This window comes from Ctenocephalides felis, unplaced genomic scaffold (genome assembly GCF_003426905.1).
Source record: "Ctenocephalides felis isolate EL2017-DRISC unplaced genomic scaffold, ASM342690v1 CF-g0.4_SCAFFOLD_03571, whole genome shotgun sequence".
Lineage (NCBI taxonomy): Eukaryota > Metazoa > Arthropoda > Insecta > Siphonaptera > Pulicidae > Ctenocephalides > Ctenocephalides felis.
Window position 1 is genome coordinate 14190888 of NW_020539725.1, and position 18661 is coordinate 14209548.

Below are 18661 nucleotides of genomic sequence, written 5' to 3' on the forward strand. Positions count from 1 at the left end.
CTCTTTGCGACCAACTTTTTGTCAAAAAACTTTTTTTTAATAATGTTTTCTCAAATTGTTATCATCCATAAGCTACTCCTAAAGTCTACAAAATTAATTAATTAAAAATATATTGTACATTAAATTTTTATCATTATTATAGTTTACTATATTATCATTAGCTATTATATATTAATTGTAGTCCTCCTTATTGATATATCATATTCTGTTCGCAATCATCTTTGTTAAACTTTTCTTCATTATTTTTCCATCGTTTACTCTATAATACCCTTATATTTGCATAAAAGCCCAGTATCTTGAGCCAATAAAAATATTGATAAATTTCAAATAATTTTTATAATAAAACAAGGTAAATAAATTTAACTAATAAAAATTTCATGTCCTTTATTTGAAACATCAACAGCGAAACACATTTCTAATGCTTAATTATACTTTTATACTTTTTTCTTATGGTCCCTCAAAATTGCTGTATGTTCTTTTTATAATAATAAATTGTAATTCATAGAAAAGAAATAAAAAATTATTCAAGATAATAATTTTAAACTAGATGCAAAAATTAATTCGAAAAACTAATTAATAGACCCATGGTATTTTATCAAGGTTTAAAGGCACTGCAAAATTAATCAGAAATTGAAAATCACATTCGATGTTCTACATATCTACATATCAAAATGTATTTATCATAAAAGTTTTCTTTTCGGGATTCAACTTTATAATAAGCAAGTTTTTTTTCATTTTTTAATCAAAATCTGTCACACTTAGGACATTCAGTAATTGTTTTCACTTTATTATATGGATTGTTGAATGTATGGCAACCCAATAGTTGTCCAATCTAATTATGACTAATTAACTATACTCGAAGTGTTTGCTGACATTTATATGCATTATGTATATGATACTTTACATACGAGATGCGATTTTAACTTGACGCTATATTTGAGATCTATAACTTCAAGTGGAAATTTGACATCAAAGTCGCCTGATGTCAACCTTTGCGGTAGCGGGAATCGAACCTGTTAATTTGATGTGCATTAGCATAATAATCATTTTTACCACCATTTTTTCAAACTTTTCTTATTGTATCTCCGAAGCACCTGGACCTGTCTTTACAAAATTTTCACTCTTTCTTTATTCCGTCAATTCAAGTGAAATGTTTTTTTGAATCAAATCATTCAAATTTTGAGAATCTTCGTGTGACATAGTGCTGTACGGGTCCGTGATTACTATGCAACATCTGAATGAATCCGTTTCAAGGTTCGTGTCATCGCTTCGTTTAGTACGTAATTCAGTATCGCATCGAAACGACGACGTCAGACCATAATAACTCCAAAATAATTATTTCTGATTCAAAACCTCCGACGGACGATAATTGTTGGGAGGCGCATCATGTCAGGACCGGACTTGCAGTTTATATTGAAATTTTAAAGTTCTTACTTTACATATCAGATAGATTAAACGTCGATTTTTTGTATATTATAACAACTCGCAATTCAGTGCCAGAAATTTTCAAATTGCTCTTGCAATTTGCAATAGATCCAGTCGCATATATAAGCTAACTTTATTATAATATCACTTGCTCATCTATCCCTCTAGATCCCTATAGGACCCTATAGTGCAGGAACAAAAGTTTGCGATGGCATACCGAATTTTAGTCAAATCTCAGCTTGAAAACAAATAAATTAGTATTCGTTTTCTGTCTCTCACGATGTCAAGTATAATATAATTGTATATCGACTCTAATGGTTTCCTACGTACAATTAAGAACTCTGAATGCAATGCAATATACGAATTATTCATGCTAAGCTTCAAGTTAAGAAGTTACCCAGCTTTAAATTAAGTCTTAACTTCTTAACTCCTAAGAAGTTACACAGATATTTTTTTCATTTGAATAAAATCAATATTGTAGCGCTATCGATAATAGCCCATAATAAAAAATGAGGTTTTATAATTCCTTTTTAAGTGTAATGAATTTATTTTCTATAAATACAACTTCTGAAGCATGTATAGATTTTGACCACATTGAGAGGCCAATTTATCTAGTGAAATAGGTACGATATCGGTCTCTTTTGTTGAATAATGCTATATTTGGTAATCAAAAGTCGAAGAGCTATGTCTGTCGTGTTCAATCGTATGATTTACACTATATCGACTTCTGATATCTAACCTCTAAATGTCACAAACGTCAGAAAATAACTTTATTCGAAATGTTGGCGTGTTAATGTAACACTCCAAAGCGTGTTGTTTTTATGTAGTCATTTTTGATCCCATTTTTGGCGTGATAATATGACAACATAGGGTGTGTTACTTTAACTATAAGTGTCTTCTCTGTTAACACTTTTAGGGTTATTAAATAATACATTTTAAAGAAATAAATGATTAAAAGTCCTGTGATGTGTTGTCATAATAACACGATAAAAGTGGAATCAAAAGTGATACATAGAAATAACACGCTTTGGAGTGTCCAATTAACATGCCAGCATTTACAACGAAGTGACAACAAAAAAATGAGGTTATTATAACATTAATGTAATTTTTTTGTAGTATTATTATATTATTTTATTATTTATTATTATTATTATTATCTATGATTATTATTTTTAATTACTATTTTAATGTTATCTTTATTTATTCTTATCTAGTTTATTCTTTTTTAATTTATATACTTTAGCATAGCAGCTCCTAGAATGTAATTACTGTTCTGATTGCTGTATAATAATAAATGAATAAAAAATAAATAAATAAATAAAATTATAACATTGTTATTTGACATCTGTGCCATTTGGAGATGAGGTTTTAGAAGTCGATATAGTGTAAATCGCTATATTTAAAAAGATTTCAAAAATGAGTACTAATTTGGATATACTATAACATAACATAACTATTTCACCTGAAGAAATTGCCCTCGAACCAGTTTTTTTTAAATATAAGCTGAAACAATGAAAATAGTCAAATTATTTTTAATGCCAAAAAAATTGTCGAATTTTTGTATTCCTCTTTCTGTAGACGACAGTAATGGATGCGTTTGCGTTCAAAAATATAATTATTTTTGGAACCAATAATCGAGTAGTATTCTACTATATTTCTTATATATTTTCATATAATATTTTTTCTCTTTTCTTTCCCAGGTTACAACAACCATGGCACCGATTCGTCTCCCCCGCCGGCTGGTTCCGGCGACCCTGGCGCGCAGGTGCAACACGGACCAGGTTCACCCTACCTGCATTTACCCGTTCAACGACGGACGCCCTACCCACTCAAAGAGGGTGAGTGCTAACTGATAAGAATCATAATCATGTTAATAATCATGATGGTACTTCGAAAAGGCGTTAGAAATAAATTAGCTTCTTGAACAATTAGCAACCTAATTGAAGAGTCGACCTCTAGAATTTAAAATGTTTTGCCTTTTGGAAATAAGTAAAAACTTTTCTATAACTTAAAAAAGAAATAGCTGAGAAAAGAATTTTTTTAGCTCTTATGTACTCAACAATACTATTTTGAAAACTGGTGATAAGTAATTTTGTTAGTGCCACATTATATTGAAAATAAACTTTTATATGTTTGTATAATACACGGTGTTCCATGGCGTAACGGCTCAACGCACTGCCTTGTGTGGTCCACGCTCTGAACCTGGTATCGTGCAGTATCGATGTCTATTTTCACTTGAAAATATAGATCAAAAGTATATTTCAAATTGAAAATTGCCCGTTTTGGGCACTGCCTTGAGAAGTTGCACATTTTTAAGAGAATTGATGAAGTATTCAGAAATTTCTGACCTCCTAAGAGTCTGACCATTTCTGACTTTTTAAGAGTTGACCTCTAGAATTCAAGATATATTTGGCTTTTGGAAACAAAAGAAAATATTCCGGTAATAAATAATTGCTGAAAAAAGTCTTTAAATAATATGCACTGAACAATACCTACTATTTTCAAAACTGCTGAAATGTCGTTTCGGAATCAGAATTTCTAACAAATATATTAATTTTATTAGAAATAATATTTTTTATTTTTATATATGTATTACAAAATACAATATTTAAGTACATCTAGTAGAATCAGGCTTTTGAAAGTTACAACGTTGAAAATGTTAGATAAAATTGTATCACTTTGAGTTTCAAATTAGACCTATGAAGCCGTTAGATTATAGTTTCCCAGATTTTTTGTTTCGAGGACCCATTGGGCTTTGCCAAGGACCCCCTATTTACCTATTAACGATTTTTTTTAAATAAATGTCTAAATGTATGTATGATTCTTTTTGTTGATTTGAATCCTCTGAATGTTGTCACGAATCCGAGGGGTTTATGTGGACCACTTAGGGAATTACTGCATTTGATAGACAAGCATAAAATCAGAAATGATTAGTTGCTATCCAAAAAACAACATTTTGTGCAGTTTTATTGCTAACAATTTTTTATCGCATCTAAAATGAAATTTGCTGACAAATGAGAAATGTATGTGTGGTTCACATAATTTGCTTTAAACCATTTCGAGCTTCAGTGTCCTTTATCTTCCGAATGCGGTTTTAGATAAAAATTACAAAATGTTGCTATGGTGGTCACTATTGTACAGAGCTTTTGTGATTAACTCGAATGTTATCGTTTAGTGTGGGATTTTTTGTGCTGCTTTATCTCTATTCTGTTCTCATATGACTTATTAATATAATCATTTCATAGATATGTTATGCGCCTGTAATGTGAAGATAAAACAAGAATATCATTGTTATTTTTGTAATTTATTTTTGCTCGTAGAGAACGAGTTGATGGGCCTTTTGTCTAAAATATAATATGATTAATTTTATCTAATACTATGATCTACTGTTACTTAGTGTCATTTTTTTCGGAATTCAGCTTTACTGATATTAAAATTAAAAATAATTTAGTTTTTGGCCGATTGTTATAAACATTTTTTTTATATGTTGGAAAATATATTGTATATTCATGGCAAATTTCAGAGGAAAAATGGTATAGTTTTCAAATGATCAAGTTATTTTCGTACTCTGATATTTATATTTATGGCAGAAAAAATCTAATCTATCCGTACGTTTCCACTTTCGTAAAAACGCATTAAAATATGTTATATATTAATAATATTTTTTTTTGTTAATACGATATATTATTATTAACCCTTACTCCTGGGATCTACTGCGCCCCAACGCCTTTAGAGTCAAATTTGATGAAACTCTTTGACTTCATAGTCCTTTTTGTCAAAGAACTTCATATATCTCTAATTTTTATTTAAATTAAAGAATTTTTCACACTCAAAAATGGATCATGTTCGTCCTTAAAAATTAATAAAAAATTAAGCATCCTTTATTGTATTTTTGCAAAAAATACTATATCTGTTTGTTATTTTTGAAGAAGGATAGCTTAGTTTTCGTTAAAATTCACGGAGTTATGTTTTTTTTTAAAGAAAAATAAAGAGTTTTTATTTAAATTAAAGAATTTTTCACATTAAAAAATGGGTCATGTTTATTTTTAAAAATTAATGCTTTTTTAAAGCATCTAATTTTGTATTTTTTGCAAAAAATACTATTTTTTGCTTGTAGTTTTCTCGGGAGGAAAATTTAGTTATCGTTAAAATTTACGGAGTTACATAGTTTTCAAAAAAAAAGGACCATTTTTACCAATAGCCCACTACGATCCTTTAAATACCGTTGGGGTCTCCTGGACCCCTTGTGTATGCACCGGTACTGGATTGAGGTGTCTACGAAAAGGGTTAATATTGATAGTAAAGACACAAATATTTATGTTCAAGTTATGTGAAACATTGAAGAGTATTGAATTTTTCATCCAGAGTTACGATAAAATTGAAATTCAAATATTAAAATTAATTTAAAATGTAATGGCTAACGACGATTGATGGTCGGTTATAATTGATTTTTATTATAGGATGTTTTTCGAAATTTTTGCTTTTATAACCTTGTATTTGTTAATTTTGTCTAAATTTTTTAATAATATTAATGATAATATATTTAACATTTTTAAATAAAAAGGGTACACTGTATACCCAACTTTTTATTAACCATTGTTTTAAATTAATATTTATAGAGCTTCCGAATGCGTCCTATGACCGTGACTAACACATCTGGGATACTTATCACAATAAATGAATACATTAAATCTGACACTAAAACAACAAATCGCAATTTAAATTTTTGGGAAAAGCCCGCATTTGTGAGTCTTGAGAAACAAGAAAAACTGTGTTTGAATACGCTTGCCAAAGATTTACATATTACATAAAATAACGGATTATGTAGTTCTTTTTTATTCACATGTTCTAATAAATCATGTTTTACGAACTTGGAATATAAAAGTAAATAAAATGCATGCATAATTGGTGTGCTATTTATAAAAATAAATTATTTTGCGGGAAGTTTATTTCGTCTACCTTCTTGTGTTGTCCCAGTTTTGATTCAACAATATTCAATTAGTATTTTCAATACGAAGATGTCCATTTGGTTTATAATAAAAGAAAGACAAGTTTTGCTGGCTTATAAAGCAAAAACTAAAAAACGGCATTTTGGAAGAAAACAATGAGTATACTTAGATATAAGCAGTGGTGTGCTAATATTTTTTTTTGCCGGAACGCTAAAATTTAAAATCCGGTTCATAAACCGGTTCAATAAATTTGATATATTTCGATAAGAACTCACAAATCTAATATATTGACTTCTTATATAATTAACTCTATTATATACAGCTACTCTATAAATTAAATTGTACAAGTATGAGGGAATCATTGAGTACATAATTTATATTCTTTAATAACATTAATTATATTTATTGTGGTATTATTTGTATTCATTAATACTTACAGGTATTTATTATGATATAAAAGTACTCAAGATTTATTCCAATACTTTATAAGACTTAATAATTACTTAACCTAATAATACGATAGATAACCTATTACCTATCATACTATACTATTTTATTGTATATCATAGATAGATATCTATTATCAATCATACCGTGAGATACCTACACCGTCATTATTATAACTTATTATATAACTATTAACTTATTATATACCTACATACTTTTTACTTCTTATAAATATTACTGTTTCATTTATATATTTACCTATATTATATAGGTTTACCTTACGCCCTATGTATTATCTCTACCTATCTATTGTCTATACCGGGAATTGAACCCGGGACTTTCGCGTGGAAGTCGCGCACCTTAACCACTACCCTATCGGGTACCCCCATTGATAATATAATATAGAACGCACTGTTGTTTCCGCGGGTCATTTTCTAATTAATTACGTGATTAATACTAAGGTGGCGCGACGACACGCGAAAAAAGACGATTGATTGTAGCGTTACGGTGGTCTAGTGGATAAGGTTGTCGCGTGTCACGCGGCGGACCCGGGTTCGATTCTCGGTAGGGTTAATAATGTATCGTGTAAGGAAAATTATAGGTAATAGGATATATAGTAGATATAGGTTAGGTGTATTCGGTATACAATGTAGGGATTGAGAATATATGATTAAATATAGCGTATGGTATAGATGTAAGGCGTTTAGTATAGAATGCGACGTATAGGCATACGTAAGGCTATAAAAATACACGAATAGGAACTTATGATGTAGGTGTTAGTGTATAAGAAATGCGAATAAATATAAGATTTAGTTTATAAATACTATTTTTTCTATAAAAAATTTTATCTCGGTATTAAATATCTAAAATATCCGTTAAGGCGTTGATTACACCTTACTGCTGCCTTTGCCGTTATCACTTCATAGAAAATTAATTACTGCACTTTTAAACGATTGTGTGCACTGTGCGACAATAGACATAGAACTATAAATTTTATTAAATGTTTGAGTAACTTGTGCGAGCTCATTTTCTTAAGATGTTCTTAGTCTCGCAACTTACTGAATTCTAAAAATTCTAAATTTAAAAATATAATATAAAAATTATTATACCGCTGTCTAGAAGGGATAGCAATTTATAAATATACAGACTAATACATACAGAATTTGGATTTTTCTCTATAATACGTAATATTGAGAAAGTTTGCATTAGACCTAAACAGGGATGCTTATTTACCTAAGCTATGGAAATATATATGGAAAAAATAAATGATTTGCACATGCATCCTGTGCTCACTTAAACTAAACAATGATCATAATATATTTAACGAAGTTTTAACAGTATTTACAATTTACATTCAAATCGCCCAAAGCAAGTGGGTTAAATTCGTGTAATTTTTTAATTTGCCTCCCTCCTTTGAATTTAAGAATGGATTTTTCGGTGAGGCGTGTGCCCCACGTTGGGAATTACTAGTCTAGGATTACAATTTTTTAATCTACTACCAGGTTAATCAATAATTGAGTGATCATCAATTCCACAGCACCTTCATCAGATTTTTAAAAGATCAAAGTTTCTATGAATATGCATACAAATCTCAAATTGTAGGCAGAAATTTAGACAATAAGTCTATTGAAATATCGGGCTAACTCTTTTGCTATAAATTGTCAACTAATTTACCAATAAATAAATGTCAATAAAACAATGATTAAAAAAAATTACCAATAAATGTTGGATTGTAAAAATTTACAAGCGATCGAACGGCTTACATTTTTGCCTTAGATGGCAAAAAATTCATCCAATTATTAAAATATTAAATTTTTTTGCAGTTCTTATGCTTTTGTATTTATAGAATTGCTTTTTTCGCTACAATCAATTTCCATTATATGAATGTCTTAAATTATTTATTTTATTCGACTAACGCCCGCTATGTCCGAAACAAGTCCAACTTATATCCGAAATATTAGGGCGTCAGACACTTTTCGGTCTTAAAGTAACATATGTGAAATTTGAAATACACTACTGTATTGTAATTAATATTTCAGTTCATACACCTCAATTTGTAACTAAATTAAAAACGACTTTGATAAAACCAGTGGTGTTGTGCTAATATTTTTTGTCGGAACGCTAAAATTTAATAACTGGTTCATAAACCGGTTCTCATGTTTTTTCCGGTTCCGTTCGAAAAGGAGAGAAACAAAAATTATTACAAAACCCATTGTGTGCACATACATGTATGTTTATTACAATAATAAGAACATTTAATAAAAATTAGTTGAATAATAATTTATACAATTTACTTATTAAATCATTTTCCGTATGTAGCGATTTTTTTATATTTTTTCTTGCCGGAACGCGTTTCTTGCCAAAAATGATTTGCCGAAACGACGTTCCGGCGCGTTCCGGCTCGACAACACCACTGGATATAAGTACTTGTCTAGTAATATTTTTACTAATATGTAATAATCGATTTACATTATTTTTTCATTGACAGAAGCAGCCGCATACGGTCTTCGTACCACCGACGACATATGTTCTGCTGTAACCGGCTCATCGCCTTATCATCAGCAGCAATTGACGTCGCATTATGGCGGTAACAATAACAAAGAGCAATTACCTCCAGCTGGTCTTCCTACAGCAACCGATACAACAGGGTACAGATATCAAGTGACAAATCAACAGCAGCAGCAAGATGCTGCCGGATCGCCAGAGTTTTATCCGGTTATGCAGGACCATAAGATGGCTCCAGCAGCACATTATCAAAAAGGGTCGTGTTATGGACGTGGTAAGTAATCAATTAAACCTATACTTAATAACCTCCGATTATTGAAGTCTAGTGAATTTTATAAGAGAATCTAGTGAATTTTATGGGTTTGTAAAAACGTAAAAATCACGAACATTGTTTTTGCTAATTCTTTTACAAGTTATGAATTAATGTTTTGAGAATACAAAAAAATGCAAATATTCAAAAATTTTAAGCTTTTTTAGCCTAGAAGTTGGGAAAGTGAGGGTTCTAAAAAATAGGGACCTGATCATAATATAGGCACCAGACCCATGATTATAGCACTCTAAATAATCTGAAGGAAAAAAATATATATTATTAATCTAGAATGAAGTCGCTATAGTATGAACCACTGACAAGTTAAAAAAATGTTTTCACAAAATAGCAACTGTCTGAAGAAAAGCTTTATAACTTTTTTGATATTCTCGATTTTTTTAAAAATAGTCAAAATTGGTTGGGGATATATAAAGAAAACTCTTCAAAAATTTCAAGTAAATCAGTCTAATAGAATTTGAGAAATCCTGGATATTAAAAAAGACAGTTTCGAGAAAACCGCGTTTAAAGTTTTGCGGAGGAAGGAAACAAGATTATGGTGTGAAACAGCTATATTTCCAAAAATAACTTAAATTTTGAAAAATCCTATTAAACGCATATTCATGAATAGTATCTTGAACCTATAGAAAAAAATAAAATCTTTTTTTTTAATTATAGACTAGAACACCCCCTTAAGTTACTAACGATAAGCCTTAGGTATACTCTATTATAGTTAGAATTTTTTTTAATATGAGATATTTAATAAATTAATGAATTAAGATAAATGACTTGATTATAATATTTACTGTTGTACATCACTGCTGTGATTTAATAAATAATTTAATACTACGTTGGACATCAATGAAGTTCTAGTACATTCTGCAGTCTGAAAGATTATATTTTTTTGAAATGTTACCCTGATTGTAGTTAACTTTTTCTATTATTTTTATATATTTTTTAATCCTAATATATAAATATCATTGATATATTTTAAAACAAAGTTTAAATGTTTTTGCATGTGTAAAAATATACTTAATCGTATGTTACTAGGCAAAAAATTTTCGATTTTAGATTCTGGCATCGTTGTTTGGCAAGAATGTATTGTCAATCGCAGCAAATACTTGTTTTGAAATAGACTCTATATTTGAAATACATTAATTGATAAGCTTTAATTCCTTTAATTTACTTTAATTCTCTTTAATTATATTTTTTAGTTAATTATAATACATACTTCATTTATTTATATTGATCATCTAATAATACCGATTGTGAGTTCCGAAATTGTTTATTTGAAACCGTTAAAATTTGTTTTAATTTACTTGTAATAAAAATTTATATTATTAATTGTTAGTGCAATTTTCAGCTTAATCTTAAAGATTAATTTTTAACTGTATAATACTCTGCACTTAATTAGTACTGTGAAACCAGAATGCTTGTGAAAATTAAACGCTTGGCCAACAAGCCCGGCTAGCTCAGTCGGTAGAGCATGAGACTCTTAATCTCAGGGTCGTGGGTTCGAGCCCCACGTTGGGCGAAGTTTTTTTTCTTATTTTTATATGTATTTTTTAAAAATATATATCTTTTAATTTTACAATTTTTTTATTAAATTATATTAAGAAGTTTTAAATAAGCAAACTTATCTTAATATTATATTATTTAAATTTTGTCGCGTAATTCAACTTAATTATCCTCAATGTTACTCTTATTCTAATAAAGTATCCTCAAAATTACTTTATTATTAATATATTTTTACACGATTTTTCGCATAATACGCTACTTCATGTCGATTTCTGCACTTCGCAAATTATTTTAATAGATCCTTTATGAGACAGAAGTCAAGACTTCATCTTATACAAGGCACTGAATAATTAACTCAAATTCTTAATATAGTTTAATGTTTATAGATAACTTAATTAGCGTAGTAAGATATGCTATATAAATAATATATATATCAATAAGTTAAAATGTTTCAATGTTAATAGTTTTTTTTATTGATATATTATTTTCATATCCCTGTCAAACAGGCGTGTGTGGTATGAGAGATTCTGAAACAATTTTCATATTTTATGTATACATATCATGTCTATTTCATTATACATTAATATAATATTTATTATAATTAAAATATCTTTAAATATCTCATATCTTTTTCGTCTTCAATTTGTTTATAAAATTTCTTTATTTTCCGTTTGAAGTTATTGTCATCTTAATATCGATTGGCAGTTTAATGTGAAAATTTGTAGCATTCATATATCTTGATTTATGTCTTGATGTCTATTGTTGTACTTGTTTCAATTCTGTTATATTTAATTGTGTGTATTAATTTGCATTCTTATGTTTTAATTATGTTATTTAGTGAATGAATCGTTAATAATAAAATAAATGATAATAATGTTTACTGTTTATTACTACCTTACCTAACGTTTAATATGGTATTTCCCCAGCTCGGTACAACGACTACTCCGAACCCTATACTCCGTACGACGCAGGGCCTTTCCAAACAGTTCCAAATAGTATACCTTACGACCAGTGGTCCCAGCCAGGTCTAGGGCCTTCCCAGACACCGCAGCAGGCACATCAACATACAGACCCACATTCTATGGGACCAAGTGGGCCTTATCATCCACATCACATGTCCAGCACAGGACCACCTCAAAGTCTTTTAGGACCATCAATGTTGGATAAACAGAATATGATGTCGGGAGCCACCTATGGAAATACAGGACTTTGTTTTACAGGTAAAATATTTAGAATATATTATTTTTTTTATTCTCTTTATTGAATTACAATCTGTTTTTACAAAAAGGAAGACATTCAGTAATTGTGATGATATATAAAATATTAAATATTAGATCTAAAAGGTTGCCCAGTAGTAAGCCTTTTCAATTTTGACATATTAAATTTAAATTTTATGATTATATAGAGTAAAATATATAATTTTAGTATTTGTATTAATTAATTAATTTATTATTATTAATGCAATTTCAGTATTTATAATATAATCCATTAGTTTTATATTTTTACTATTTTTAGTGTTTTTTTATTTATCTTCTAATCAAGACATCATTAACAGGTGAAACGTACATATTTAAGAAAAGTTGACAATAAACATTACATTTTTTTAATATACTTTTTGTTTTTCATTACTATTGGATTATTTTTTGAAGCTCAGTGTAACATAAAATATACAAATCTAAGGGTCAACTATCTAATATATATACGAGTCTTTTTTACTTCCATACGTTTCGACATACATTTTTATATCATGTTTAATCAACCACCATTGAGAAGAAATACAATAAAAATAGATAAGAAAAAATTGCCCTTAAAAAAAATGAATTTAGAATCATTGTTTAAAATTACTTGTTAGTTTTCACAAAGTGAAGAGGTATCATTTCTTTTATTGATACTGTTTTTGTACAACTGAATCAAAGTATTTAGAAGTACTTCATCTTAAATGTGAGTCTTTTCTCAATGTTATATGTAATTAGTTTAAACTGCTTTAATGCGTTTCGTTATTTTTATTTTATTTACTTTCTTTCCTGAAATTTTTGTTTGTATTGCTCTGAAGAATTTGTCTCACATATTTCAACATCAAAAATATATATACTCGTATGTGTATATGTATAAAATATTCAAGTGCAAAAAATAAGATTTCAAAGCATATTTATTTTTTCTATACGATTCGACGTATAATTTTGTCATCATCAGTGGATATAAAACAATATAAAAAACAATTATTACTATTATTGGTATTTTGCCTTAAGGCAAGTTACTTTTCGATGCGTATAAATAATCGACTTAATCAATAAAAAATAAAATAATTTATTAGTGATTAAAAGTTTTCCAAGTGGAGTTGTTACACATATTTGAAAACGAACGAACACGTTAACTCGGAGTATTTTCTAAAAGCAAATTTTCAGAAATCAATAATTTTTATAATTGGACCAGTTTTATTATGACTTTAATGGTTTAGTATGTTCATTAAGACCAAGTATTCTATTGTTATACCAAAAGTAAATCGTCTAATTTTAATTTTAACAAACGTCAAAAAAACTACTCATTTTCTCGAACTTTGATGAATTTTTAAAATTAAACTACTTGTAAGTTCTGTAAGTTCTATAAGACCATGATATACATCGCCAAAAAAAAGTTCCATAAAAATCAGCTTACGTTTTTTTTACCGGTTAATTACGAAAACGGCTCGGTAGTTTTTCATCTTAAACTAATCAGTATCATTCCCAACTTATATCTTTCGAACAGTTTTTGATTTTTTAAAATCGATTCGGTAGTATGAGCTTATTTTTTTTTTTAATTTCAATAATTATTACAACTGTTAAATAATTAACATCTAGTAATATTGATAAATAATAACATAAATGTAAATAAATAAGAGTACAAAGGATAGAATTTACATGAAAATAATATCCGTACTATTATGATTTAATATAAAATAGAAGCAAATAATAATAAAATTAAAATTAATTAATAATATAAATAAAATTAATACTAGACTCCTAAAGTAACATACGGTTTGTGCAAGTGTAAACTTAGTTCATGAGCTTAAATGTCCACGAAAAGTTAACACTTTTTTTTAAATTAGAAAGAAACGGCTCGGCAGATCGTGGCACAAAACTGACAAACGATATTCCTCATTGAGATACATCAAATGGCTTTTAAATTTTTAAAATCGGTCCAGGCTTGAAACGTCGAGAAAACATAAAATTAGCAAATCGGATTTTTTTTGAAAACAAACTTCTCCTTTGAGAAATTAAAAATATAGTAATAATAATAAATTAGTAACTAAAGTTGTAATAATTTTTAACTATTAATGCATAAGTCTGTATTGACTAAATGCAACTTTAGTCATTAATTAGTTCCCATAATTTTGGTGTCAATTAAATTTTAGTCAAGTTTTGTTGGTCATTTTCTGGCATACTAATTATTAACAATATAAGAAAATTTAATATTTAATATTGTTGGAACATATGCGGGTCAAGGGTCGTGTCGTATCCAACTGACCACAAAATTTAATTAGAATAACACATCCATGTAAGGCATTTTATCTCAACAATGACAACTTACTACTCTTAAAGTATTAATTTATTTGTGATTGATTTGTGAATTTCTTTCACTAGGGTCCGGTCCAATACAATTATGGCAGTTTTTACTAGAACTTTTAATGGACAAGAATTGCCAGCCTTTCATTTCTTGGACTGGCGATGGCTGGGAATTCAAATTAACAGATCCTGATGAAGTGGCAAGGAGATGGGGCGTGAGAAAAAATAAACCGAAAATGAACTATGAGAAATTATCTAGAGGTTTACGTTATTATTACGATAAGAATATAATTCACAAAACGGCTGGGAAGAGATATGTATATCGATTTGTTTGTGATCTACAGAATTATTTGGGGTAAGTGGATCGAAGTCTAAATAAAACCTAAATTACCTTTTATTATACATGTTAATTTGTGTAACTTGTTTTGCGTTGTATATGTTGTTCTGTTTAATTTTTTATTACATTTGAGTTGATTCATAATAAAAGGGTATGGGCAATACAGAATCGGCCCCATCCTAATATTTTTATATTTATACGCCATATTAAGGGTTTTTTTTTTGAAAAAGGATATACTATTTTTTTTTTAAAAAAAACGAGATAAAATTTTCAACTTCATCTTATGGCCGAGATCTCATTGAAAAGATGCCAAAGTGGTCCATTCTTTCAAACTAACTTTTTGACGTAACCATAAAAGATATTGAAAACAAAATTAACGTGATTCTACTCATATTGGCTTAGAACACATTATGTACAATGTTGTGCCAATGCTGATTAAGTTGAAAAATAAAAAGTACCCGAATTAGAAAGAAAATACTTGATGTCCTTAAGTGCTTCTAAAAATATTATAATTTTATTGACAAGGCTCGCCCGTAGGTAAGCGGTTAAGAGCGACGGGACTTGTTTCAGAGGTCCCGGGTTCGATTCCCACTGAGAGCAGCCTGTTGTCAGGCAACGTTGACAACGATTTTCACTTGGAAATATAGATAGCAATATGTTTCCAAGTGAAAATAGCCCTCACCCGGCATTGTTGCACCATACTTGCCCTATTACAGAGATTGTAATAAAAATTTATCATACAGAGATGTGACAACTGTTTGGGTTGCTATCTGTAATAAAACAAACGTAGTTTGTAAGAACTTACTCACAACAGCTCATAGAACCCATTAGTTCTGATTGCTGTTCAAATAAAATTAAAAAAGAAAATTTATTGACCAATAATCCGCTACTAAATTTTTATTACTCGTTTACTTATACTAATTTCGTAGAATTAGAACAAAGCTAATGAATTGATATATGCAACATAAAATATTACTAAATTTTTAAAACGGAATCAATTAAAAAATGTCATTTTTGAACAATTAAATTCTTGAAAATTTGGAAACTTATAAAGGGGTATTCTAGTCTTGAGACACAAATTTTATGTTATTTTTGAAAGGCCTTAATAAAGGCAGGCAATGTTTCTACTATCCATTTTTTTGAACATTATTAGTTCATCATTTGATTTCATAAATCATTATTAGGCTTCTAAATAATATGATGAAAAAATAAAGATTATTAATCATTCATAATAAAATATGTACTCGAATTATACTCGATGTTCTCAGTGCTTCTAAAAATATTATCATTTTATTGACCAATAATCCACTACTAAATTTTTATTACTCGTTTAGTCGTACTATTTTTGTAGGATTAGAACAAAGCTAATAAGTTTATATAAGAAATTGACATAAAGTGTTAAATAAAAAATGCGATTTTTATCTATTAAAATCATTGAAGATTTGGAAATTCATAATTTTTGGTATTCTTGTTTAGAGACATAAATTTTATTTTTGGAAGGCCTCAATAAAGGCAAACAATATTTTTACTATCCATTTTTTAAACGTTATTAATTCATGTTATAAAAATATAGAAAAAATTGAATTTAAAAATAAAATAAAGATTATTAATCTAGAATGATGGCATATTCGTATGAACTACGAACAAGTCATGAAAATAGCTTTGGTATGAACTACGGAAAAAATCACGAAAATAGCGACTGTCTGGAAAAAAATTACATTTTTTTTATACTCTAGATAGAATTTAAAAAAATCGTAAACATCGGAATTTGAAGATGAGAGTAGTTCATTCGAAGAGAAGTCTATAAACAAGATTCTTCAAAAATCTGTAAAGTAAATCGTTAAGTTCAGTAGAAGTTCAGAAATCGTGGGTATCATATCGAAAAAGATATTTTCTAGAAAAACGCGTTTAAAGTTTTGCGAAGGAAGTAAACGCATGAGAATTATTGTGATCAAACAGCTATATTTCCGAAAGTATGGAAATTTTGACAAAAAACCTCTTATACACATATTTATTAAATAGATAAACTTTGAAGATATTGAAAAAAATCGATTTTTTAAAACTTCTAGACTAGTATATCCTCTAAAAATAATTTAATTTGATTTATGAAAATAAATCCAAGTTTAGATTTATATAGGACATAATATGGATTAACATTAAGGCGACCATATTTTTTTAAGTCAAAACCGGGACGATAATTTTTAGCTACGCTAAATCGGGACACGAGGGGGGGGGTTGCAACAAATGCTACAAGAAAACACTAAAAATCAGTTTTTATATGATTTTTTTTAATCGGAACTGCGGCCTTTTAGTAACAACTTTATTATTCATTTACATGTAATACTTTTTTATCTATGTTTTATCTCTGTGTTTCTCGCTTTTGAGCCTTGTATAAAACTCTTGTATTTTGTTAATTTACCTATTAAAATTAAAAAAACTGGACATTCCGGGACAAAAGATCTATATCTGGGACAAATATTGCTTTTAGAAAAACCCGGGCCACAAGGTGGAAATCCGGGACTGTCCCAAACCGGGACATATGGTCACCTTAATTAACATATCATATACAAACATATTTATAGGCATATTTAAATATAATTTAAATCTTATTACATATTTATATTACATATATAATACACATACATACACATATATATATATATATATATATATATATATATATGTGTGTGTGTGTTAAATTATATTTATTATAAATATTTTAATTTGAACATTTTTGAAACCAATACTATTTCGTAATAGAGCTAATAATATCCAAAGGTAAATAGGTAACAGTACATCTTTTGAATCATTTTATTATTCATTAATTCGAGCTGGTACATTATAAAAAATAACTATTTTTATTATTGAAATTGAATCATAACTAGTTTATTTATTTCTTAAGCATCAGAAGCAAATTTATGGTAATTCAATTTTTGCTGATGATAGTCGGTAACAAAATGCAACAAAGAATCGCTAAAACCTTACGTTATTGCAAAAATGATTTTTGTTTACCGAAATATATTTCGCTTATTTTTGTAGTAATTTTGTAAAGGTATATTAAATTATTATTAATGTTATGAATCCTTTTTGTTCTTAGATATTCTCCCGAAGAACTCCATGCAAAGTACGATCTGAAGCCAGTGAAAAAGGAAGATGAGTGATTTTTGTATGACCCAATATAATAAGTGATTGTTATGATTTTGGACATAATGAAAATATTTAAATATAATTGAATTCTAGAAATTTATCAAAGACAATATTAAAATTGTTATTAATAAAGCAAATGTTCTGAGAGTGATTAATATTAAAATAGCCGATTATTATAAATTCTTAAAAAAAATATTAAAAAAATTATATTTATAGTTATATAAGAGAAATATATTTTTAATAACAATCACTTTCAGTATATTTGCTTTTTTGTGTGATCTATAATGATTAATTATTATATTTAAGATTTTTTTTATAGAAATGGTATCTCATTGCAATGTTTTGTCTATTTCATTTCCCACCGTTAAGTTTTATATAAATCAACAAAAATATTGTTCATAAAAATAATTACAACACAGTTTAACTTTTATTCATTAGTTTCATTTTGAATTAATTTCATTAAATCTTCAAATTGTTTATACTTTTA

The 18661-nt window shown here is 28.2% G+C and overlaps 1 protein-coding gene and 1 non-coding gene across 2 annotated transcripts in view; both read left to right on the forward strand.

Annotated features, from left to right (window-relative positions):
• LOC113384810 (ETS-like protein pointed) overlaps window positions 1-18229 on the forward strand; it is a 124924-nt gene extending 106695 nt beyond the window's left edge. The window contains exons 5-9 of the mRNA XM_026622572.1: window positions 3126-3263; window positions 9310-9600; window positions 12075-12368; window positions 14769-15045; window positions 18125-18229. Of these exons, the coding sequence (XP_026478357.1) occupies window positions 3126-3263; window positions 9310-9600; window positions 12075-12368; window positions 14769-15045; window positions 18125-18188 (1064 nt within the window). The 3' untranslated portion in view covers window positions 18189-18229. The remainder of the gene's footprint in view (window positions 1-3125; window positions 3264-9309; window positions 9601-12074; window positions 12369-14768; window positions 15046-18124) is intronic.
• On the forward strand, window positions 11092-11164 carry Trnak-cuu. Its single transcript has one exon. It is a non-coding gene; the product is annotated as a tRNA-Lys (tRNA).
• Window positions 18230-18661: the final 432 nt, after the last annotated feature.